At 41.9% G+C, this 26,440-nt stretch overlaps 2 protein-coding genes across 3 annotated transcripts in view; both read right to left on the bottom strand.

Moving 5' to 3' along the window:
• Nucleotides 1-2,932, bottom strand: part of CMTM4 (CKLF like MARVEL transmembrane domain containing 4) — a 38,943-nt gene extending 36,011 nt beyond the window's left edge. The window contains exon 1 of the mRNA XM_070760366.1: nt 2,624-2,932. Coding sequence (XP_070616467.1) covers nt 2,624-2,809 — 186 coding nt within the window. The 5' untranslated portion in view covers nt 2,810-2,932. The remainder of the gene's footprint in view (nt 1-2,623) is intronic.
• Nucleotides 2,933-13,561: 10,629 nt separating this feature from the next.
• Nucleotides 13,562-26,440, bottom strand: part of DYNC1LI2 (dynein cytoplasmic 1 light intermediate chain 2) — a 33,636-nt gene continuing 20,757 nt past the window's right edge. Inside the window, exons 10-13 of one of the 2 annotated variants that reach the window (XM_070760364.1) lie at nt 23,883-23,924; nt 23,502-23,619; nt 18,878-18,997; nt 13,562-16,748 (exon numbers count right to left, since the gene is read on the bottom strand). In XM_070760364.1, coding sequence (XP_070616465.1) covers nt 16,642-16,748; nt 18,878-18,997; nt 23,502-23,619; nt 23,883-23,924 — 387 coding nt within the window. In that variant the 3' untranslated portion in view covers nt 13,562-16,641. Of the gene's footprint in view, nt 16,749-18,877; nt 18,998-23,501; nt 23,620-23,882; nt 23,925-24,244; nt 24,287-26,440 lie in introns of both variants that reach the window. The other variant, XM_070760363.1, reaches the window with a different exon arrangement.

Here is a 26,440-nt window from a genome sequence, read left to right as displayed (position 1 = left end):
AAATTTCAAGGCCAGATGTGTTGGGCTACAGAACAAGATTTTTTCCAACACACAAACGATATTCCCTCCACAAGCTCCATTGCTTTTCTCGTTAAGCCTTTTAGGCCTGTGTTTCTCATGGCTGCCTGGAGAATTCTGGGAATCAAAGTCCACAGGCTTTAAAACTGTCAAAATTGAGAAACGCTGCTTTAGGCAAGTAGACAACACTTTATTATTTCACTGGAGTTTTGGAAATACTGTATTTTTAATTTTAGACTCTGCATTCTTTGCGTTTGCATTTTACTGTGATACCACAGCAAATTTAGTGTGAGTTTTTCCTTCAAAAGTCTAAAACCGTTTTGAGTATTTTTTTTGTAACCCAAATGGGGATAGAAAACTTCTAAACACTAGAAGTTTTATATCCTATTTGGAGTCACTTGAGCAGCATGAGACAGACAAAAACAAATGATAACAATTTGTTCATATTTCGCTAAGACAGTAGAAACCACATCTATCCATTTTCAAATTCACATATTTTCATTCCAAATGAAGCAGTCACTGTTACCAAAACCCCCACAAATTTCAGTATTGCAATGCCACAGAAACAAAAACGTGGAGTAGATCTATCAGCTAAATGGAGTAAATGACATCACAAACACACTTTCTAGAACATACCTTGTGAGAAGAGATAAGAGAACAAAGGAGAATACCTTATGTCCCGTTCCCCCCCCCCTGGTTATCAAGAATGACCTTGCAAAACCGGATAAATATAAGTAACCTCAGAGAATGTCACCTGTTGCCAAACTGCTCCTTAATCAAGCAGAACCAAAACCGAAAATAAATACTGCTGAAATTATACGAATGAGGAACAAAGAAAGGAAAATTCCTTTTTCTGGAGGAGAAAAAAGTAAAATCAGAGGCCCCAAAAAGACAAATAAAAGAAATGCCAGTATCCTCACAAATTTTGCAGAAATTCCCTTCCCATAATCTTACAGCAGTTGCTGATAAAAAGGAGGGAATGAACAGGAAAGGAAAAATAATATGCCCTACGGTACATAATCCTTTTTTATCCCATTCCAAAGATCTCCAAATGAAATATGAATTTCCCCAAATCTCAATTGCACAGGCTTGGACATAACCAACAAAAGGACCCTTTGTAATTCTACAGATTTGCGGCAGAAGTTTTTATAGATTATCATACTTTATCCTCAGCAGACTGATACACTCCCCCCAAAGACAAAAATACACAAACACACCAAAAACTGTTAGGTGAAAATACATTGATTATATTTTCTATATGTGTTAATTTATTTTTTTTAACATTATTTAGAAAACTCTTGTCCAACACAATACCTCCCCGTAGCGCTGGGCAACAATCCCCATCAGGCACCCTTCCAAAATACACCAGGGGCTACGAGGATAAAGAGTTTAATACTCAAGGGAAGGACGCTCTCCGTAATTTCTTCCCCCTTTGGGTGCAACCATAGTTAGATCAGATATCTCTGCCAAACAATGAAGGGTAACACCCATGCCATGCTGAAAGGGCTGCAGGCCATGCCCCCCTTGGTTCCTCAGGATCTGGGTTTAACTCTTTAGGATGTCCTCACACTTTTCCATCTGTTGCAACAGGATGGGGTAAAATCAGACATCTGGAGCCTTCAAAGCCATTTGACAACTGGGGGGGACGGGACCCAAAGTTGAAAGCAAGGAAAAGGAGAAGAGACCAGGGGTCCTTCCCCCCCAAGCAGGCGCAACCTCCAGATACTTTGAACCCCAGCACCCATCATCTCCATCCTCCACACACACACACATACACATACACAAACATATGGACCACCATTTTACCTCCCCCAAGGGGGCTGGTAAGGCTCCAGATACTTTGAAACCCAGCACCCATCATCCCCATCCTACACACAAACACAAAAATACACCACTGTTTTCCCTTCCCCAAGGGGGCTGGCTGGTAAGGATCCAGATATTGAACCCCAGCACCCATCATACCCCATCCTCCACACACACACACACACACACACACACACACACAGGCACCACTGTTTTTCCTCCCCCAAGGGGGCTGGTAAGGCTCCAGATGTTCCCTATGAAATAAGGTAAACAAGAGCAAGGAGCACAAAAAGGTTGGGGCAACATCTGGAAGTCACCATCCAGGGGTGCTTGGGGAGGGTGTGTATGTGTGTGGAGAAGAGCGGGGAGACCACCAAAGAGGGGGAGAACAAGCTCCCCCCCTCCCTCGCAGGTCCCCCCTCACACACCCACAACACCCACATCCACAACACACCCACACATACAATACAACACACACACACAAACCTCAGAGTCCTCGGAGAGGGGCAGCATACAAATTTAATAAATAAATAAATAAACACAACACATATAACACATACCACACATACAAACACAACACACACATAATGCATACAACACACATACAACACACACACACATACAAACCTCGGAGTCCTCGGAGAGGGGCAGCATACAAATCTAATAAATAAATAAATACACAATACATACAACACACACAAACACAACACCCACACATAACACATGCAACACACACACGACACACACAACACACACACACAGGGCAAGGGTCGCGGGGGGGGGGGTCTGAGATGATACCCACCACCTGGGCGATCTTGAGGCGGCCGCTGGGGCCGCGCAGGTAGTCGCGGTCGCAGCGGAGGCCGCGCCAGCCGTGGCGCTGGCTGACGGGCTCGGTGGTGGGCTGGTAGGGGCTGCTGGCGCCGGAGATCATGGAGGTGCTGGATGCCTCGCCGTCGAAGCCCTCCAGGTCCTCGGGGCTCCTCATGGCGGCCCGGGAGCCTCGCCTCACACTGAGGGGGAAGAAGAAGACGGCGGGGAAGGCGCAGCAACAAGCAGCAGCGGCGGCGGCATGTCGGTCCGCGGAGCGCGGCCGACCGCTCCGGCCCCGTCCCTGGTTCCCCGCCCCGTCGGCCTGCCCACGGCCGCGGGCCCCGCCTCGGCAGCCTGGCGCCGCCTCACCCTCCTCCCGCTCGACGGCGGCGGCGGGGGAAGGGGAAGGAGGCAGGCCCGGAGGCCTTGCGCCGCCTGAGGGGGCTCCCGCCGCTGAACCCCACAACCCCCGCCCGGCTGTCGGCTCTCCACGGGTTGCCGTTCCACACGTAGAGCCGGTGGGGTTCCGAAGGGGGCCAGGCCCTTTTGGCGGGAAGGGCGAGTGAGTGAGGGGGCGCCCGCTTGCAGCGGTGGGGGAGACCCACCGCCGACCTGGAATGAAGCTGCCTCAGGATGAGTTTCACCACCGTTTGAATGTACATTTAATTTTAATGGCTCTGTTGTTTTGATAAGGAACTCAAGGCGGAGTTGAACATTTCCCACCCACTTTCCGCCTCTTGTTTTCCCCACAACAACCCTGTGAGGTTGGGCTAAGACGGGGATAGGCAAAGTTGCCTCTTCTATGACTTGTGGACTTCAATTCCCAGAATTCCTGGGCCAATCATGATAGCTCAGGCATTCCGGGAGTTGAAGTCCACAACTCATAGAAGAGGCCACTTTGCCTATCCCTGGGGTAAGAAACAATGCCATGTTGATGCCATGTCAAACATCATCACTCTGCTAAACAAATAATTCCCTCAACACTGTCAAACTATTTACTAAGTCTGCACTACTATTACTACTAGTTTTTTCTCATCGTTCTTATCACTCATCTCCTCCCACTTGTGACGTTTGACTGTAACTTGTTGCTTGTATCCTCAAGATTTATATTAATATTATTTCCTGGTTGCTTCCTTGTACCCTATGACAGTCATTAAGTGTTGTATCTCATGATTCTTGACAAATGTATCTTTTTCTTTTATGTCCATTGAGAGCATTTGGCACCAAAGACAAATTCCTTGTGTGTCCAATTATACTTGGCCAATAAATACTAATTCTATTGTATTCTATTCTGTGCTATATTCCATTCCACTCTATTGTTCTGTTCTGTTCTATTCTATTGTATATTCTATTCTATTCTGTATTACATTCCACTCTATTGTTCTGTTCTGTATTGCATTCCACTCTATTCTATTCTATATTACATTCTATTCTGTATTCCATTCCATTCTATTCTATTCTATTCTGTATTCCATTCCATTCTATTCTGTATTCCATTCTATTCTATTCTATTCTGTATTCCATTCCATTCTATTCTATATTACATTCTATTCTGTATTCCATTCCATTCTATTCTGTATTCTATTCCATTCTATTCTGTATTCCATTCCATTCTATTCTATTCTATTCTGTATTCCAGTCCATTCTATTCTGTATTCCATTCTATTCTATTCTATCATGTGATGATGGGGCTGCTGCAGAGGGTTGAAATGGCAGCGGCTGCCAGTGGTTCGGAGAACAGGTAGTGGCAGCGTGAAGCTCCACCCACCCGCATGACACCATTTAGGTTCTTTTAACCCTCTGCGCAAAGTCTTCTATGCATGCACAGAGGATGAAAAAATGCACGCTTCTGAACCGGTATGGAAGGTAAGTAGATTTCACCACTGGGCTGCTGTAACTGTTGCACCTTATTGTTTTTCTAACTTTGAATACTCACTAAAGAATTGTAAGTTGAGAACTGCTGGTATCTATCACCCCCTTTCATCGGGAAAGGAAAATGGAAAAACCCTAACCTTATAGAGTTACTGGAAGAACATCCACAGACAAAAGTACACTGTGTTTCAATATTGTGCTATTATGGCCTAATACTAGCAAGTTAAAATATTGTGGGATTTCCAAATACAAACTGAAAAGGGCTTGGCTCATAACATACCAGATATAATTGTGGTTGAAAAGAAGGAAGTACGCTTAATTCATGTGGTAGTGTCGGGATAGTAGGACAAACACAGGACAAATAACTGGAGGAGATCAAAACCTATCAATATCCAAATATATAGAAATTGAAAGATTATGGCTTAAATCGTGTCAGTGGTTATGGGCACACTGGGAGCAATTCATTTTGGGTGGCCCCAAATGCACAGAAAATCAGGGAATTGACATTTCCACCTGTCAATTATTATTATTAATAATAATAATAATAATAATAATAATTTATTAGATTTGTATGCCGTCCCTCTCCGAAGACTCGGGGCGGCTCACAACAATAATAAAAGCAATATTATAGCAAAACAAATCTAATATTAAAAAAGCATATAAAACCCTATCGTATTTAAAAACCAAACAACACATACCAAACATAAAATATAAAGAGCCTGGGGTAAATGTGTCTCAACTCCCCCATGCCTGGTGGTATAGATGGGTCTTGAGTAGTTTACGAAAGACAAGGAGGGTGGGGGCAGTTCTAATCTCCGGAGGTAGTTGATTCCAGAGGGCCGGGGCCGCCACAGAGAAGGCTCTTCCCCTGGGGCCAGCCAAATGACATTGTTTAGTCGACGGGACCCGGAGAAGGCCAACTCTATGGGACCTTATCAGTCGCTGGGATTTGTGCGGTAGCAGGCGGTTCTGGAGGTACTCTGGTCCAATGCCATGTAGGGCTTTAAAGGTCATAACCAACACTTTGAATTGTGACCGGAAACTGATTGGCAGCCAATGCAGGCCACGGAGTGTTGTAGAAACGTGGGCGAATCTTGGAAGCCCCACGATGGCTCTCGCAGCCGCAAAAAGGCCACACTGCTTGGATTTGCATATACTGTATACTGTATATACTATTCCAATATGACATCCTTGGGAAGAACCCGATGCATTTGAAGGCCTATGGCAATTTAACAAACCTTGGCAGTTGTGACTTCACATTGTTGTGAACTAGAAGTAATGATGTTAAATTGTGTGTCAAGGGGGGACATGATCGAAACATTTAAATATGTTAAAGGGTTAAATAAGGTTCAGGAGGGAAGTGTTTTTAATAAGAAAGTGAACACAAGAACAAGGGGACACAATCTGAAGTTAGTTGGGGGAAAGATCAAAAGCAACGTGAGGAAATATTATTTCACTGAAAGAGTAGTAGATCCTTGGAACAAACTTCCAGCAGAGGTGGTTGGTAAATCCGCAGTAACTGAATTTAAAGATGCCTGGGATAAACATATATCCATCCTAAGATAAAACACAGGAAATAGTATAAGGGCAGACTAGATGGACCACGAGGTCTTTTTCTGCCGTCAGTTTTCTATGTTTCTATGTTTCTAAGTCCTTGCCTCTTAGCAACCTATTCCAGGGGTCTTGTGGACTTCAACTCCTAGAATTCTTCGGACAATCACGCTGGGAAATTCTGGGACTTGGAAGTTCACAAGTCTTAAAGTTGCCAAGGTTGGAAACCCCCAATGGCATATAAATGCAACTAATGAATAAGTATTAATAAATAAACTTAAATTCGCCTTGTCAACCACCATGATCGATGTCGCATTCATTGTTCTGGTCTTAGATATATTTCCTTTTTTTTCCTCCCACAAAAGTTTAGATAAGAATATAAGTGCTATGGGTAAAATAACTTTGTTTTTCCTTTAAAGCAAGATATTTTTGGCAAGCCAAGCTTCCCAACTCCCTCAGTTCACATCAAGAGCCTATTTACATCTTTGATCATTTTGAGGGGAAAGGAGTGATATCCACTTTTAAAACAAAGGAATAAATTAAGCTAATTAGAGCAGACTATTAGGTCCAAGGTACTTTCAGATGTGGGCTTCAAAATCCATAAATAGTGTAAAAAGGCAATAAGAAAATCTACAAAAATAACTATTGCAACTGGATGTTGAAATGAGATGAAAGCAAGTAAGTGATGCGAGGCTAAGGTTAAAAAAAAGCGACACAGGGATTGTTTTTAAAAAAAGCATAATTTAAATAACTTCCTTAGCTCTTTTCTCTGGTCCTTCATCATTTATTAAGGCCATTTGTATTAAATTGCAGAAGAAATTTTACTACTTACTTTTAATGGTCATAAATCCTGCTTTTAATTATGTTAACCACTTAAAAGTGCTTTCAAGGGGGGGGGGGAAAGCAAGACAAAGCATTAGAAACAATATTGAAAAAAGCCTCAAACCCTTAATTAGTTAATTAAAAAGAAAGATGTGGGATTTCTGCACTTTTTATATATACATACATAGCTATATTTCTGTATTATATTTTTTTAATAATATTTACTTGTTTAATAATATCCTTATTAAAATTATTGCAAAAAAGCATCCTTTATTTTTATATTAGATTTCATTGTCAAACATTAAAATACAAACTAACATCAAAAGGGAAGGGGGGGGTGGATTTAACAAAATAATTTAAAAATAACCCTCCCAAAAATATCAAACAAACCTCTTTGTTTCTGAAACCAGATTACAAGCCAAGGTTTTTGGAGTGTGTGTATATATGTATGTGTGTGTGTTGTTTTGCATCAATGAAAATGAATGGTCCTATTCATTCTTCATACTGGGCCCAAAATTTATGAGAAATGGGCTTGTATTCACAAGATGGGAAGGCATCTTATAAAGATATTTCTGAGCATTCTAGTCTTCCCATTAAATTCACCACAAAGAGAAACGACAATGACTTCCTAGAAGCTAAAAGGAAGATAAAGCTAAAATACAATCAGTTCATTTAGCTTAGTTTGATCAGTTCAGAATAAAGATAAATAGAAAGTCAAGGTGAAACTGGTTATTTGAGGATGCGTTTTCATTTTATCTCAGTGTGGTTTGAAAGCCAACGGGTTGAACCTTTTCCAGGAAGCAGCTCACCTGTGACACTTTTTCCTTGTGAAAATGCATTATCGTATTTTTTGAAGTATAGGACGCACCTTTTCCCTCCCTAAGAGAGGCTGATAATTTGGGTATGTCTTAAATTCTGAATGTAGCCCCTCCCATAGTTCCCTCTAAGCTGAGCAGTGAGCAATCGCTCACTTAAAAATCATAATCAACTCAGAGTTTTCCAAACCTGCCCAGAAGCCGAGAGGGAAAGAGTGAGAGGGAAGGAGAGAGAGAGGAAGAGAGAGAAACAGATAGAAAAAAGAGAGGAAGGAAAAGAGAAAGAAAAAGAATGGGAGTAAGGAAGAGAGAAAAAATCAAAATCTAGTTTGAAACTAGCTCAACTATTTAAGTGGCATTTTGATATTGATAGAGTTGCCCTATTATGAGCTCACTGTTATAGACACACAGTACAGTATTTTATTTTGAAATTCTCTGAGGCAAAACAGGGTGGGTTTTTTATTTGTTTGTTTATTTATTTATTATTTCTGTGCCAGCCAGTCCCAAGGGGACTGCCGCTCAGACACTCTACTTTCCCCCCCCAAAAAAAAAATTAGAGGGAACACTGACTCCCTCCCCCAAGCTTTTTTTCCAGCCCTAACTAGGTGAGGCTCTTAACCTTGCAGATTCTTCCATTGTTATTCTCTGTGAAGAATGTTTCCCAAGCCCTAAGTCTTTGCATTTTTTTAAATTGCTCTAACTTGCTCTGAATAAATTTCTTTCCAGTCAGAACCAGGTGCTAACAATGTTCCCAGCTCTTACCAGCTTGCAAGCTCTTTCATTGTTGCTCGCTCCAAATAAGGTTTTTTAAAACCCTAACCAGGGGATAAAATAATGTGCTGAAACTGACCAGACTAAGGTCAGTTAATCTGGTTGGTTACTAGCCGGATGAATATCTGGTAAGCAGATTTTTCCCTATTTTCCTCCCCACAAACTAAGGTGCGTCTTATACTCTGAAAAATACGGTAGTTTTTTCTTTTTTAACTTCCTTTCCATGGTAATGATTTGGGCGGTGTGTTAAGTCAGTCCTTTGACTCAATTTGGAATTTAATTCCTCTTATTGAGCGTGCAATTTAGCAGGTGCAACATTCAGTATCAATTCCCGTATTAGATTTCCTCTTCTATCTTAGAAACTGGATGCCGAGGTTTTGTTACCTTTTGCTTTTAGTTTAAGTCATAGCCCCAAAGTAGCACAAAGCAGCTCCATCAATAACAGTCTTAGGAGACTGGGATGACGGAGGACATGGTAGCACAATCTAACCATGCGACAGCGTTTCTCAAACTTGGCAGCTTTCAAGATGCGTGGACTTCAACCGATTGACAGTGAAAAGGTCTTCGAAATATTGCTCGGTGGCCTGAAAATATTGAGCCAGTATTCTATCAAATGTCTCCAAATGCATGGAACAAGTTACAATATGGAGACATACTCAATTTGGAAAATAAAGATCAGTTTTGTTGCAATTTTATTGATTTGATTTCTAGTTACCTAAACCCACGTGACTGGCAGCTCAATGAAATGGCAAAAGAAAATGGTTATTAATAAACCTAAACATTAAAAAGCATTTAAAACCAATTAAAAGGGATTTTTTTAACTGTTTTATCTTTGATTGGGCTTGGACTTTCTATTCTAGGGAGCTGTATAATCAATTCAAGTTCAGTTTTATTATTGAAGAACAATTTGTAACACTGGTGCAATGACGTTTGAAATGTTGCTCCATAAAACAGATTGAATGTGATGGCTTCTTATAACCATGTCTTGATTAGAATAAATCAGCTTGAACAGATCCCCCCCCCCCAGCTTGTTTTAAAATACATTGCAGAGAACATAAGGAACCTACCTGCAACTGACATTTGTACCTGGAATATTGACTGTATATTATGAATGGTCCCTCAAGCGGAGAAAGGAAATATGACTACTTAGAATGACTTCCCTAGTGAGTGACTGCTAGTGACAAAACAGGAATTATTTACATGATAATCTGTCAGGAAAAAGATCAGGTTACAGATACTTGGGATTCTTTCCTTCCAGATTTTTTTTTGGTACACAACCACATGTGAAAGAAATTTAGATAATAGGGTCATTCTTTTTCAAGTGGACCAGGTGTCCACTTGATTGATTCTTGCTGTCTTTATTTAAAAAGAAACCATCACAAAAATAACATATGATAGAAAAAACATGCTCTAATGAAATAACAATGAAGATGATTGAAGGTGAGAAAACAGATAGCTCTGTTTCATCACCTTCAATCATCTTCATTAGAAAGAGCACCCTTTTTCCTATGGCTGGTTTTCTCACCTTCAATCATCTTCATTAGAAAGAGCACCCTTTCTCCTATGGCTGGTTTTCTCACCTTCAATCATCTTCATTTTTATTTCTTTAGAAAGAGCACGGTTTTTTTCTATCACATACATTGTTTTTGTGATGGTTTCTTTTCAAACAAGGCTTCAATTTCACCTGGTCCACTTGACAAAGAATGACCCTACAGAATATTGGCACTAGAGGGCCATGATTTGGAAACTGATTGGCACTCTTTGTTATGGTGCAAGGGGAAAATACCAAAATATTTCAGGAAACATCTAATGAAAGGATTCTTCTTTTCTAGAGGTTTAAAGACTTCAGGGCTATTCTAGGGAGTGTGGGGATGGATCTTTTTACCAAAACATATGGTATACAGTAGTCCCTCACTATACCGCGCTTCACCTACTGCGGCTTCACTTCATCGCGGGTTTTCAAGAAATATTAATGAGAAAAATCATTCGCGGATCTTCACTGGTTCGCGGGTTTCTGAGGAAGTCGATTGGCAGATTTAAACAGCCCGCGGAACTCAATCGGCAGGTTTTTCAAAAAATATATATCTAAAATTGTAAATACTGTATTTAAATACTGTATCTAAAATAAATACTGTGTGGGAAGGGTTTATAAACACTTAAAACAATGAAAACTTACCAAACAATTACAATATAAATACTTAAATAAGTACTATCAGTCGATAAATTCCCCATCGTGGATTTCACCTATCGCGGCCGGGTCTGGAATGTAATACCAGCGATAGGTGAGGTCTTACTGTATAGCAATAGCATTTAGACTTATATACTGCTTCAGTTCTTTACAGCCCTCTCTAAGGATTTACAGAGAGTCAGCATATTGCCCCCAACAATCTGGGTCCTCATTTTACCAACCTTGGAAGGATGGAAGGCTGAGTCAACCTTGAGCCTGGTGAGATTCGATCTGCCAAACTGCTGGCAGCCAGTGATCAGCAGAAGTAGCTTGCAGTACTGCACTCTAACCCAGTGATTTTCAACCTTTTTTGAGCTGCGGCACATTTTTTACATATACAAAATTATGGGGCACATTGAGCGGGGGGTGGGGGGGTCTAAAAAAAGTTTGGATGAAAAAATTATATATCTCTCTTCCTCCCTTTCGCTCTATTTCTCTCCCTCTTTCTCTCTCTTCCTTCCTTCCCCTCTCTGTCCATCCCTCTTCCTTCCTTCCTTCCTTCCTCTTTTTTGCTCTCTATCTCTCCCTCCTTCTCTGCCTCTCTTTCTCTTTCTTTCTCTCTCTTTCTCTCTCTCTTGCTTTCTTTTTCTCTCTTTCTCTCTCTTGCTGAGCTTCGCGGCACACCTGACCATGTCTCGCGGCACACTGGTTGAAAAACACTGCTCTAACCACTGTACCATTGAGGCTCTTAATGCTGGTGCTGCCTACAAATTCTAGCAGCTTACAGCATTTGAGTAAAACATTAATGGAACAATAAACAAGGACATCAACAAATAATGAAGTTACAAATTCATAGATCTGAATTTTAAATCCAAATGCTCTCTTGTCCGCCTGGTGCACCTAAATGGGGAGGCAAAGCACTACAGTACTACTAAACCAGTATCCAGGTCTGAACCTCCAGTGCCTTTCAGATGGGGCATCTGGAATATTGTATCCCTATTAGAACCACTCCATTGGGATGTATCTTTAAAACAGACATCTGGAAAGTAACACTACAAGGGGCCCCTTAAGGTCCATGCAAGTAGCAATACATTGCATTTATTTTACTTAGAAAAATATCCCAAAATAGTTACTGATGCTCATCGAAGTATAGGATTCTTCTAAGTTTTAGAATATGAAGCTATCATTCGCCAAGAGAGGTTTGGCACGTTATATAGGCCTGCAGCTTGCAATTTGCATAGCTGTCTCATTAATTTTGGGGGGGAGATCTATTTTGGTTATGACCTATAAAGCCCGTCATGGCACCGGACCAGATTACCTCAGGGACCGCCTTCTGCTGCACGAATCCCAGCGACCAGTTAGGTCCCACAGAGTGGGCCTTCTCCGGGTCCCGTCAACCAAACAATGTCGCTTGGCGGGGCCCAGGGGAAGAGCCTTCTCTGTGGCGGCCCCGGCCCTCTGGAACCAACTCCCTCCAGATATTAGAATTGCCCCCACCCTCCTTGCCTTTCGTAAGCTGCTTAAAACCCACCTCTGCCGCCAGGCATGGGGGAATTGAGATACACTCTCCCCCTAGGCCTTTACAATTTTATGCATGGTATGTCTGTATGTATGATTGGTTTTTATAATAATGGGTTTTTAACTGTTGTTAGTATTGGATTATTGTTATATGCTGTTTTGTTACTGTTGTTAGCCGCCCCGAGTCTGCGGAGAGGGGCGGCATACAAATCCAATAAATATATAATATAATATAATATAATACAATATACTGTACAGTGTTCCCTCAGTTTTCGCGGGGGATGGGTTCCGAGACAGCCCGCGAAAGTCGAATTTCCGCAAAGTAGAGATGCAGAAGTAAATACACTATTTTTGGCTATGAACAGTATCACAAGCCATCCCTTAACACTTTAAACCCCTAAATTACAATTTACTCATCATTTTTATTTATTAAAGTTTATTAAAAAAATATTCATTAAAGGCAGACGAAAGTTTGGCGATGACATATGACGTCATCGGGCGGGAAAAACCATGGTATAGGGGAAAAAACCACGAAGTATTTTTTAATTAATATTTTTTAAAAACCGTGGTATAGACTTTTCGCGAAGTTTGAACCCGGGAAAATTGAGGGAACACTGTAAATATTTTAAACGCTGGAAATGGGATAGGGAGACTGTAGGAAGAGTGTTACCATTCTCATTTTCAACCCCTTCCAAGATATGAATTAATAATGCCCATGAAAACCTAGCAACAATAGTTGTGGACTTTTGGTTGAGGGGGTATTTAAGAGTGGATACCTTTAGTATCCTTAGTCAGGGAGGGGAAATCACAGGGCTATAAATTAGTCATTTGACTAAAAGAATTCCAGTGATGGGGGTTCCTGTCAACTGAATACCGCCCCTCCCTAGTATGCTGAAGGAATCGGCCTTTCTAGGAGTTCAGGCAGTATTTTCTGTCATTCGGCTGCTTAGCGAGAGACCCTCCTGCCTTCTCAGCAAAAAGTTAAGGAAAATTTGCCTTCCCTAATAAAAAGCTATTCCATTTGGACACATCTCTATCAGTGGTGGACTCCTACTGGTACGGATAAATTGTGCACAGCTCTGCGGCTCTGGCACACGAGTGCGGGATCGAGTGCAATTTGGTTCACTGCACCTGCGCAGGTAACAAAATCTCGCACGGGGACGCACGGGTGCGTGCGTTTCAGTGAGGTTTTTTGCAGGGAAGCAAAAAACCTCGCCGAAACATGCGTGCCCGTGTGAGATTTTGCTACCTGCGCAGGTGCAGTGAACCAAATTGCAATTGATCCCGACCTCCACCACTGATCTCTATATTTAAGAATTCAAAAATTCATGTGCTTCCATTTACTGTTCTTCAAAATGGCCCATCTTGCTGGAAGGGGGAAAAAAAAGAAAGGTGACTCAACACAGGTAAGTCATCTTGGTTGGTGTTTATTTGAAGCCGTTAAAGACATGTCCTCATTTTCGCCAGCACTTAGAAAGCAAGGTTCCACAGGACTGCACCTGGTTAAAGCCATACAACTGGACTAAAGGTTGTGCTGGATACATCTGCAGTCTCCACTGAAAAGTTAAAAACATCAATAAACTGAATACAGAAGAGAGAACTTTCATTTACAGCATGGGTATGGTTAAGTTCAGTCACTTTCAATGTGTTAAATTAAATACGTACGTACAAGTTCTTCTTTGAACGAGTTTTAAAATGCCAATAGAAGTGCAAACTTAAAAAACCAAGCAGCATGAAACAAAATTTTTGGGTGGCGGGCCAATCCTTAACTGACATATTTGCCTTATCTTCAAGTCCAATATATTATTACTTTAGTTTAAATGTGAACAGCAGATGCAATTATTATATGCAATATAAATAGAGCCAGGTAGTAATTCTAACAGTCTTCCATAAAAGTGAATCCTGAAAATAAACTTAATGGTAGTTTTAAACATAAAGGCTGTTTTGCAGTTGGCCTTTGGTTCTAATGCTTGAGAACATCAGAAGACAATGTGCAGCTTTCCAAAGTTGCTAGACTTTGGCAGCTGACCAACACATCACTTAGTTTCCTTCTTTTGAAAAAACTAGGAGCATTCACTTGCAAAGTGGAAGAGTAAGGGGAGAGGGGGCATCCCAAATTCTGTTTGAGTCCCAGTGATCTTTTGTAGAACTGGAAAGTTAGGTGCTATTGGCCCTTTTTGTTTTGCAAATCCAATGTTCATTTTATGCAAATAAAAAGAAATCCTACAGCTTTCAAACAAAAATAAGTAAATTATCTTGGTGCATGACAAATTTTTTAGTAAGACCAGTTGGGCCTTGAGACCCAACTAGTGCTCTCGGAACAGCAGCAAATAATTGGTTGTGTTTTCCCCAAATCCAGTTTGATTTTAAGGTTTTATTCTCCAGAATTCAATGAAATCATCCGGCTACCATAATCATCTTTGGAACGGCCAAGCCATCAAAAACAAAAACCCCATAGCTGTTATACTCCCATCTGTTCAGATCCAAGCATAAATTCAATCATCTCAATACACTCACTGGTTCTACAGGTATTAATGGCACCAAAACTATAGTTATTGATTTGGAAATAGGGTACTTAAAGGCGCTGCCATGAGGACAGATTGAATTAGTACTATTGGGATGGCACAAGGCTAATTTTACAATATAGCAAAGCCTACGCTGGCTTGTAATGGCAGCCAAAACACACACCAAATTCCCTGATCACAACTTCTCAGCTTAAGAGCCAGGTAACGTTGGGCAAAACTGAGTTTTGTAATGTAGCTGAACGCATATCGTTTAAAAAAAAATGCAATTGACATAAGTAAACATACTTTTCTGTTAATGCAAGTAAATACTCTTAGTTTCCTAGCTAGCATTAGACAGACTTACAAAAACGAAGAGAAATGGCCTCTCTACAACACGTGGGTTGCAATTACATCCAGTAATGTGTTAGTGGTCAATTTATTTTGTATATATATATAACAATATATATAGATATAGGTATATAAATATTAGGGTTGTTCTATTCAGAAACAAGATTTACCTTAACACAAGAACCTTTTTCATCAATACAAAGTAAACTCTGTATAATCCATGGTGGTATATCCCTCCAATGTGTTGCTTACAAACAGGTTTGGTACAAATAAGTTAGTGTTTCTCTGTCAAATAAATTGTACAGGAACTCAAAAGTGCCATTTCGGTTAACTGTGGGAGTCTTACTCCAAGTGAACTCATCAGAGTAGCAACAGGGGCCAACCGTCAAAATCATTTCCACATTGAAAAGGCAACACCGAAGGAGGTAAAGCACAAATGTAATGAAGTCACGTAAGTCTGCAATTTTTTTTTTGTTCTTCTGCGTATACCTACAACCCTTTGTTTAATCCAATCTGGAACAAGAATTTTGGAGGCTACCCCAAACTCAGCACAGGGGTTTCTAAAGCCTTAAGGCAGAAAAATCAGGGTTGACCTTTGCAATTAACTCCTCGGATAGCAAAAGGAAGATTTCCATTTCCATTTCATTATGGAGAAATGGCATGTCCCTCATTCCTCTTTAACAGGCCAGATGGTTGGTATTTAAGAAGAAAAAAAAGAAAGAAAAAATGATGGGGGAGGGTGGGAGAAAGGATGCAAAATTCAACCCAGCTATCAAAGTTACCTGGTTAAAATAAATTAAAATAAAAAATTAAACACACCGTTTTGTACAATAGTGCACGAGAAATTCAAGCACCTTCGAGAAGACAGATCTCACACTGGGCCAGGCACTTGGTCTGAACAAGTTTCTTCCCGTGTCAGTTACGACAAAAAGGGCACCCACCGTATTTTAATGTATCTTGTTATCAGAACTGGAAAAAAAAAATGCCATTGGAATAGTCCCCATGATGCTTGTATTTTCTGCTTCCCAATTGCAAAGGCATTCGTTTTTTTTTTTAATTTTGTTTTTCCCCGAACATGATTTATCTGAGTTACATCCAACGTGCTTTTCGCTTCTATTGATCAGGCCTTGCCTTTATCCTTTTTCAAAAAACACTGCATTTTGTACACGCTCGTCATCCAACCAACATTCCGCTACATTGCACCCTCTACAAACACAAGTACGCATTTTTCATGGCCAACTCCAGTTAACTTGGGAAAGAGAGAGAGAGAGAGAGACGAGAGAGAGAGAGAGAGAGAGAGAGAGAGATTTCCTCCTTGCCAGCAGCAGCGGCTCGTGGCTTTTTCAGCAGGGGTTCCACCTCTTCTTGCTTCTGTGCGCTTCTTCTCCCTATTGCTTGCAACCAAATTAAGAGAAATGCCCTATTTGAACTCTAAAATGGTTATCGTAAAACAAGAGGGAAATTTAGAGGCCAAAACTTCCTGAATGTGCACTTGACAACTGGGACAAGCCAATGAAGGTTAAATTTCATTTTCCCCAAGAAAAAACTGATAGCATCTGCCACAGCAGGAAGCTCCTGGTGTTATCAGGTCAATGTACATCACTATTTGGTCATTTACATATGGAGGTTCGAATGATTCTCAAGCTTCGTTTTCTGCGAGAGAGGAGTTGCCGGTTACTGCCGAGTCTGGCTTGCGAGTCATTCTATCCAGCTCCTCTTGGACATTCGTCAAAACAGGTTTTTGCCCTATAAAAAAAGGAAAGGCACAGTATACGTATGCAGAAAATCAATTCAAACTAACGTGGATAAAATCGGATTTTTAAATTTTGGGGGTGGGTATATAAATTTTTAAATTTTTTCCCCTCCACCCTTACAAACATACAGAACTCACATACCTTCGAATTTCAACACAGTGCAATATACACTGCTCAAAAAAAATAAATGAAGGGAACACTTAAAACAACAGAATATAACTCCAAGTAAATCAAACTTCTGTGAAATCAAACTGTTGTCCACTTAGGAAGCAACACTAATTGACAATCAATTTCATTTTGCTATCAGCACATTCAACTTTGTACAGAATGAAGTATTCAATGAAAATATTTCATTCATTCAGATCTAGGATGTGTTATTTGAGTGTTTCCTTTAATTTTTTGAGCAGTGTAGTTTTCTACTTCAGATGCATTAATAATTGAGTTTATTCGGCATGGAATGGAGCTTAGTTATGTAGCACCAGACTGTATATTCTGCAATAATTACATTTTTGTAGATTCATTCAATTAATCCAAGCTCTGCAAGCTAAATGCGAAACCTTCGTTTTGTTTGCAAATAATAATACACTGCTCAAAAAAATAAAGGGAACACTTAAATAACACATCCTAGATCTGAATGAATGAAATATTCTCATTGAATACTTTGTTCTGTACAAGGTTGAATGTGCTGATAACAAAATGAAATTGATTGTCGATCGGTATTGCTTCCTAAGTGGACAGTTTGATTTCACAGAAGTTTGATTTACTTGGAGTTATATTCTGTTGTTTAAGTGTTAGATTTCTCACATATATTGTTTGCATTACAATGTTGTACGCCAACCTGAGTCGCTTTAAGAAGGGCAGCATAGAAATAGAAACATAGAAACGTAGAAGTCTGACGGCAGAAAAAGACCTCCTGGTCCATCTAGTCTGCCCTTATACTATTTTCTGTATTTTATCTTAGGATGGATATATGTTTATCCCAGGCATGTTTAAATTCAGTTACTGTGGATTTATCTACCATGTCTGCTGGAAGTTTGTTCCAAGGATCTACTACTCTTTCAGTAAAATAATATTTTCTCACGTTGCTTTTGATCTTTTCCCCAACTAACTTCAGATTGTGTCCCCTTGTTCTTATGTTCACTTTCCTTTTAAAAACACTTCCCTCCTGGACCTTATTTAACCCTTTAATATATTTAAATGTTTCGATCATGTCCCCTCTTTTCCTTCGGTCCACCAGACTATACAGATGGAGTTCATTAAGTCTTTCCTGATACATTTTATGCTTGAGACCTTCCACCATTCTTGTAGCCCGTCTTTGGACCCGTTCAATTTTGTCAATATCTTTTTGTAGGTGAGGTCTCCAGAACTGAACACAGTATTCCAAATGTGGTCTCACCAGCGCTCTATATAGCGGGATCATAATCTCCCTCTTCCTGCTTGTTATACCTCTAGCTATGCAGCCAAGCATCCTACTTGCTTTCCCTACCGCCTGACTGCACTGTTCACCCATTTTGAGACTGTCAGAAATCACTACCCCTAATCTAATTAAATCTAATCTTAAACAGTAGCCATAAAAACATTTTAAAACCCCAGAAACATTCACATCAGGGGAAAGTTTTCTGAAACAATTTGGTTTTTAACAGCTTCCAAAAGACTAACAAAAGAGAACCATTCTTTTTGCCATGGGCAAGCTGTTCCACAGTCCAGTGTTAGCTCTCTACAAAGAAGCAGCACTACAATTTGCATTTGTTTTTTTGTTGTAGCTCCAATTGGTCAGGGTTATTTGGTTATTGGTTATTTTACTGAAAGAGTAGTAGATCCTTGGAACAAACTTCCAGCCGACGTGGTTGGTAAATCCACAGTAACTGAATTTAAACATGCCTGGGATAAACGTATATCCATCCTAAGATAAAAATGCAGGAAATAGTATAAGGGCAGACTAGATGGATCATGAGGTCTTTTTCTGCCATCAGTCTTCTATGTTTCTATGTTAATAAAGAATAAATAAAGAATAATAAAGGTTTAAATCAAATCCACCCTGATTAAAACCACAGATTACAAAGTACTGCATATAAAGGGGCCCGATTAAATTAAGGAAAAATTGCTTCTTTTGAACAGTACCTGGTTTTTTGCCGGTGCTTTGGACGCCTCCTGCTGCACCAGGGCTCCCAGGAGAACCTGTCTTTTTACTCAAGAGGCTGTTGAAGAAACTGGCTAGCACTCCTTCACTTGCGGCGTTGTCTAAGGAGGAAGAGGCAAACACTGAAAATGGGCAAAGGTGAGATAAGGTAAATGTAAAGGTTTCCCTTGCAAATATGTGCTGGTTCCTCCCAACTCTAGGGGGCGTTGCTCATCTCCATTTCTAAACCGAAGAGTCAGCGCTGACCCAAGTTGTCTCTGTGGTCATGTGGCCGGCATGACTAAATGCCGAAGGCGCACAGAACACTGTTACCTTCCCACCAAAGTGGTCCCTATTTTTCTATTTGCATTTTTAAAAAAAGTTTCTTTATTGCTTTCAAAAATATTTCTCACATGTTTTATTCTGATTTTACAGATCTTAATCCATCTCTATTACCTTATGTATACAGTGGTCCCTCGATTTTCGCGGGTTCGAACTTCGCGAAACGGCTATACCATGGTTTTTAAAAAATATGAATTAAAAATTACTTTGTGGGTTTTTCCCCTATACCACAGTTTTTCCCACCCGATGACGTCATACGTCACCGCCAAACTTTCGTCCACCTTTAATAAATATTTTTTAAAATAAACTTTAATAAATAAACATGGTGAGTAATAATCTAAATGGTTGCTAAGGGAATGAGAAATTGCAATTAAGGGGTTTAAAGTGTTAAGGGAAGGCTTGTGATACTGTTCATAGCCAAAAATAGTGTATTTACTTCCGCATCTCTACTTCGCGGAAATTCGCCTTTCGCGGGCTGTCTCGGAACGCATCTCCCGCGAAAATTGAGGGAACACTGTACAGTGATCCCCCGATCATTGCGAGGGTTCCGTTCCAGGACCCCCCGCAACGAGCGGGTTTTAGCGAAGTAGCGCTGCGGAAGTAAAAACACCATCTGCGCATGTGCAGATGGTGTTTTTACTTCCGCAGCGCTAGCGAGGAGCCGAAGATTGGGGGCCGCGCGGCTGTTTTAAAACGTCGCCGCCGGCATGGGGGGCTTGCCAGCACCCCCCGGACCCCCAACCCGCCAGCAAGAGGGGGAGCGAACGGCGTGGGCAGGCTGCGGACAAGCCGTTCGCTCGGGCCGCTTCCCAGCTGAGTAGTCAGCTGGGAAGCGGCCCGAGCGAACGGCGTGGGCGGGAGAAGGGCGCGCGAGCCGCAGGTGCGCGGGCAGGCAGGCTGCGGACAAGCCGTTCGCTCGGGCCGCTTCCCAGCTGAGTACTCAGCTGGGAAGCGGCCAGAGCGAACGGCGTGGGCGGGAGAAGGGCGCGCGAGCCGCGGGCGCGCGGGCAGGCAGGCTGCGGACAAGCCGTTCGCTCGGGCCGCTTCCCAGCTGAGTACTCAGCTGGGAAGCGGCCCGAGCGAATGGCGTGGGCGGGAGAAGGGCGCGCGAGCCGCGGGCGCGCGGGCAGGCAGGCTGCGGACAAGCCGTTCGCTCGGGCCGCTTCCCAGCTGAGTACTCAGCTGGGAAGCGGCCAGAGCGAACGGCGCGGGCGGGAGAAGGGCGCGCGAGCGGCGGGCGCGCGGGCAGGCAGGCTGCGGACAAGCCGTTCGCTCGGGCCGCTTCCCAGCCGAGCAAAGCGGCAGCAGCGAGGAGTTTGCGTGGGCGGTGGGGAAACTCCTCGCTGATGCCCGCCAAGAGGGGGAAGACCTAGGGAAGCCGCCCAGCAGCTGATCTGCCCGGCGCCATCTACGCATGCGTGCCCATAGAAAAAAAGGGCACGCATGCGCAGATGGTGTTTTGACTTCCGGGTTCAAAAATCGCAAATTAGCCTGTTCGCAATGGTCGGGAACGCAATAACCGGGGGATCACTGTATATCATTAATTTCTTTATATATTTTGTTAAATTGTATACAGTACATTCAATTATAAATATAGTAAGTAAAACATAATATTAAAATAAGAAAAAAAGAAAAGAAAGAGAATGCTTTTACTTCGTTTCCATTAATATTGCAAGGTATTTGTATTCTTTCCATATATACTGATACTTTGTATTATTGCATTTTTAGTTTTTCTTTTGAATCCATTCGTGCTATTTGTACCATAGTCGTTTTGATTCTTTGCTTTTAATTCCCTTAATTGAGTTTCGTCCATCTCTACACATCTATATATTTTGTCGATAATTAAACTTTCCGATGGGGTCTGTTCATTTTTCCACATTTGTGCCAGCGATATTCTGACTGCGGTATTTATGTGTGTCATAAGAAAGAGTGTTTGTTTAGAATAGTGTCTTTTCCAAAAGACACTACTTGCATTTTTAACGTGCTTTCGAATTGCTAGGTTGGCAGAAGCTGGGACAAGTAATGGGAGCTCACTCCATTACTCAGCGCTAGAAATTCGAATCACTGACTTTTCTGATCGATAAGCTCAGCGTTTTAGCCATCGCGTCTTTTGAAAGGTGGAATACTGACCCTTAAAAGAAATTGACTTTTAAAAGAGAAGCTGAGAAATAAAAGAAAAAAACTATGGCACTGGTAACTTTTCAATGTGAATGGTTATTATATGGAAATTTGTTTGACTGGAAAAAATGGTACTATTGGCTCAAGCATAAAAAAACAAACCTGAAACATCATATCATCAAAAAAGAAAAAAATAAATACCAATCTTGCTCTCTATCAACACAACAGATAAAATGAAAACAATTTATATTTTAAATTACACAAGCTATCAATCAAGATGCATGCTGAAGACTCTCTTCAAACCCTACAAATCAAATTTCAAATGACTGTCTACCAACAGTAATATACAATAACTGTTAAAGATCAAATAAATACAATTAAACCTAATAAAAACGACACCTTAAACAATCAACAGTATAGGAACTGAAACCATAGGTCGTTTGTTACCGAAATGTCAACTAGATAGTTGACATAATTATTTCTTTCTCACTATCTTTCTAATCTTTTCTCTCTCTTTTCTACCTTTCAACTTCCCCTATATCTTCATTCCTTTTCCTTTTTTACTTTGCATTTTTTAAATATTTAATAAAGTTGTTTTTTTTTTAAGTCATATCTCAGAATGATGTTACAGCAGGACCCAATCTGGCTTGGTCACTGAGACCAGAATGTTGCCTTCTGCTAGAGCGAAGTTCCCTGAGGATGGGCTCCAGGCTTGAGTCCGAAAGCTTGGAAGACTAAAAACCTCTGGTCCTGGTGACTAACCCAGATTGGATCCTGCAAAATTGTGTGTGTTTGTACGCGCGCACATCAAACAATGATCTTGTTACCCATTTTGTTGCAACATTCTTTTCTTTTTGCATGAGGGCAACGTCTTGCAGAAAAATGCAGGATGCAACAAGGGAGGGATTTTTGCCACAAGGCCCAATGCTGATTTGGGCTAAGACGGGCATAACTGGTCCAAGATCACTAAAATGGCTTCCAGACCTAAGGGAAATCTAGAACCTCTAGTCCAGCACTCTGACCACTAGACTACACTAGCTTTCAAATAAAGCCGTAATATCTTTGAAAAGTGTTCGGAAACTTCAGATCGTGCAGAATGCGGCTGTGAGAGCAATCATGGGCTTCCCCAGGAATGCCCATGTTACACCAACACTCCGCAGTCTGCATTGGTTGCTGATCAATTTCCGGTCACAATTCAAAGTGTTGGTTATGACCTATGAAGCCCTTCATGGCACCGGACCAGAATATCTCCGGGACCGCCTTCTGCTGCACGAATCCCAGCAACCGGGTAGGTCCCACAGAGTTGGCCTTCTCCGGGTCCTGTCGACTAAACAATGTTGTTTGGCGGGACCCAGGGGAAGAGCCTTCTCTGTGGCAGCCCCAACCCTCTGGAACCAGCTCTCCCAGCAGATTAGAACTGCCCGCACCCTCCTTGCCTTTCGCAAACTCCTTAAAACCCACCTCTGCCGTCAGGCATGGGGGAATTGAGACATCTCCCCCGGGACTATACAGTTTATGTGTGATATGGTTGTGTGCACGTTTGCTTTTAATAATGGGGTTTTTAGTGTTTTTTAAATTATTAGATTTGTTGTACATTGTCTTATTGTTGCTGTGAGCCGCCCCGAATCTACGGAGAGGGTCGGCATACAAATCTAATAAATAAATAAAATAAATAAATCTTCATCAAAACATACTATTTTACCATAGCTTCAGTAGTTTAACTATATCTGTATTTGAGTAACATAAACTTAGATATTCTTGGGGGGAGAGTGGTCTGCTGCCTTTTCTAGATATAGATCCACTATTGTTCCAAAAACATCTTAGGTTTTCTAAAATGTTTTTGATCTCCTTGCTTGGGCATGGATTTATTATAAAGATACACCTCTAATTATTGCACCCCATATCCGATGAAGGATTAAAGCAGGTGAGAATTAGGGGTTTTTTTTTAATGCTATAATTGAAAAAGATTTTAAAAAGAAAGAAATTACATTTAAGAGGTTCAACTTTTCCCCCACAATGGCAAGTTTCATTACGCTAATGATCAACGTAGCAGTTGATTAAAAAAAACTTTATCCCCATAGCCTTTTGAACCAACAAACCATAAAAGGCTGTTACACCCAGGCAAAGTTCAAAACAAAACAAACATTCCTAAGGTGAACTGCATACTTTTAATAGCCGGATCTGGCTTCTTGACGGATGCTATTGGCGAGGCGCTGGGAACAGCGGCAGGGCCTGTCCTGCCTTGCGGTCGAGGGGAGCCAGAAGGGCCGCGAGCAGGAGATTCCTGGACAATAATAAAAAAGCAAACAGGATGTGGTTTACTGATGCCACCTTTTTGTAAAGTACCACCTTTCCCCGGTTATGATTGTTCAAAGCTGTGTACAACAACGAACTGAAGTCATTCATAAAATACAAATTTCCCTTGGCGCAGGGAGATCGTTTGTCAAACAATTTCATGTTCCCAAGACGTTCACTGATGGATTACTCTTTCTTATCTTGATTATTCTGCCTTATGGAATGTAACCAATTTCAACTATGTATACTTACAGAAGCTCTGGTAGGGGTTGCCGGCTGCTTGGCAAGGAATGACTGAAAGAGAAGTTAACAGTCCTGTCAACTGATTATCCAAAGAACCCACAAAACACCATTTCATTTTAGAAAGCTTTTTTCCCTACTGACATTTTATATTGTTAACGAGGAGAGAGGATGTGGCTGTAACTCCAACCTGGTGCTCAAGGCACCATGGCAGAAAGCAGGAGAGTCCCAAGTTCTGAGTTCTAGTCCCGCCTTAGGAATAAAAGATGGCTGCATGACTTAGGGCAGAGGTCTTCAAACTTGACAACTTTAAGACTTGTGGACTTCAACTCCCAGAATTCTCCAGCCAGCCAATTTTAACTATGTATACTTACAGAAGCTCTGGTAGGGGTTGCCGGCTGCTTGGCAAGGAATGACTGAAAGAGAACTTAATTCTAGGAGTTGAAGTCCACAAGCCTTAAAGTTACCAAGTTTGGGAACTTCTGACTTAGGGCCAATCACCAGGAGACTGGACTAGTTCTAGTTCTAACCTTACAAAGGGTTGGTTGTGCTGAGGAAGGAGTTTTCGGCATGTTGTCTCCTTTGAGTTAATTATAAAAATAATAAAGGCACGATACAAACCAACGAACAACTCACTCAGTTATGGAGACATAATTTACAGCATTCCAGATGTTTGTGAACACAAATCTATCTAGTATGGTTAACAGTGAAGGGCAGTGATAGGTGTCTTCACCAACATCAGGTTGAGTGTAATTTAGAAACATAGAAACATAGAAGTCTGATGGCAGAAAAAGACCTCATGGTCCATCTAGTCTGCCCTTATACTATTTTCTGTATTTTATTTTAGGATGGATATATGTTTATCCCAGACATGTTTAAATTCAGTTACTGTGGATTTATCTACCACGTCTGCTGGAAGTTTGTTCCAAGGATCTACTATTTATTTGTGCACTTATGCCAGTGTGCCACAGGTGCCATGTAGAGCCATATCTGTCAGCACATGAACCATTGCTCTAGCTCATGTGTGTGCCGGCCAGCTGATTTTGGGCTTGCATGGAGGCTCTGGAAGGGCATTTTCGGCCTCCGGAGGGGGCCTCTGGGGAGCAGGGGAGAGCGTTTTCACCTCCCCAGGCACCAACACAAGGCCCACTGGAAGTTGGGGGATGGAGTGTCATGCACATATTCCCAAGGGGCGGGGCAGCATGGTGGGGTCACACGCACATCGGCAGGGGGCACTGAACTATGGGTGTGGGCACTCGTGATCTGTACTATATATCCTTGATAAGAGTGAATCACAGTCGCTAGTTTCAAATGAAAAAAAAAAAGAGCAGTATTTCTAAATTAAAATTAAAAGCTCTCCTAAGGAAACAGCTCACCCACAAACTAGAGAAGCCCCATGTGACCAGACACAGTGATCTCTTTCACTGCATCAGACAATTACAATTCCAAGAATTGTTTTGAGGGAAAATCACCATGCAAAACAGAGAAAGCTCCACTTTTGCTCTGCGTGTAAGAAGTGCTGGGAATTTTTTTCTTCTCCCTTAGAGCCTTACACCCTGGTCCTTTTGGCTAGGATTCTGCTTACTGGGGAATCACTGAAGACTTACTAACTATCACAAGAAAAAAGGGGACGATTCAGATCTGTAGTACAGTGATCCCTCGATTTTCGCGATCTCGTTCTTCGCGAAACGCTATATCGCGATTTTTCCCACCCGATGACGTCACTCTCTTCCTTCCTTTCTCATCTTTCTTTCTCTCTCTCTTTCTCTATCTTGCTTCTTCCTCTCTCACACTCTCTTCCTCCCTCTCTCATCTCTTTCTTTCCTTCTCTCTCTTTCTCTATCTCTCCCCCTCTTGCTGGCGGGCGGCGGGCGGGCGGCGGGCGGGTGAGCGGGGGCATCAGCGAGGAAGACCCAGGGAAGGTTCCTTCGGCCGCCCAGCAGCTGATCTGCTCGGCAGCGCAGCGAGGAACCGAATCGGGGTTTCCCCTTTGCGTGGGCGGCGGGGAAACCCCGATCTTCGTCTGCTCGCTGCTGCTGCGCTGCCGAGCAGATCAGCTGCTGGGCGGCCGAAGGAACCTTCCCTGGGTCTTCCCCGCCGCCCACGCAAACTCCACCATCTGCGCATGCGCGGCCATGAAAAAAGGGCGCGCATGCGCAGATGGTGTTTTTACTTCCGCAACCCTACATCGCGAAAAATCGATTATCGCGAGGGGTCTTGGAATGGAACCCTCGCGATAATCGAGGGATCACTGTAGTAGGATAATAGCAATAGCAATACCATTTAGACATATACCGCTTCATAGTGCTTTTACAGCCCTCTCTAAGTGGTTTACAGAATCAGCATGTTGCCCCCAACAATCCGAGTCCTCATTTTACCCACCTCGGATGGATGGAAGACTGAGTCAACCTTGAGCTGGTGGTGAGATTTGAGTTGCTGAACTACAGCTAGCAGCTAGCTGAAGTAGTCTGTAGCGTTGCACTCTAACCACTGCACCACCCCGGCTCTTAATAACGCTAAGTAGTCAATACTATGTGGAAAAGACCAAGACGATGTTCTTCTAATTTGAG

The sequence above is a fragment of the Erythrolamprus reginae genome, chromosome 9 (assembly GCF_031021105.1).
Source record: "Erythrolamprus reginae isolate rEryReg1 chromosome 9, rEryReg1.hap1, whole genome shotgun sequence".
Classification (NCBI taxonomy): domain Eukaryota; kingdom Metazoa; phylum Chordata; class Lepidosauria; order Squamata; family Dipsadidae; genus Erythrolamprus; species Erythrolamprus reginae.
This window is presented reverse-complemented; position numbering and strand designations above follow the sequence as displayed.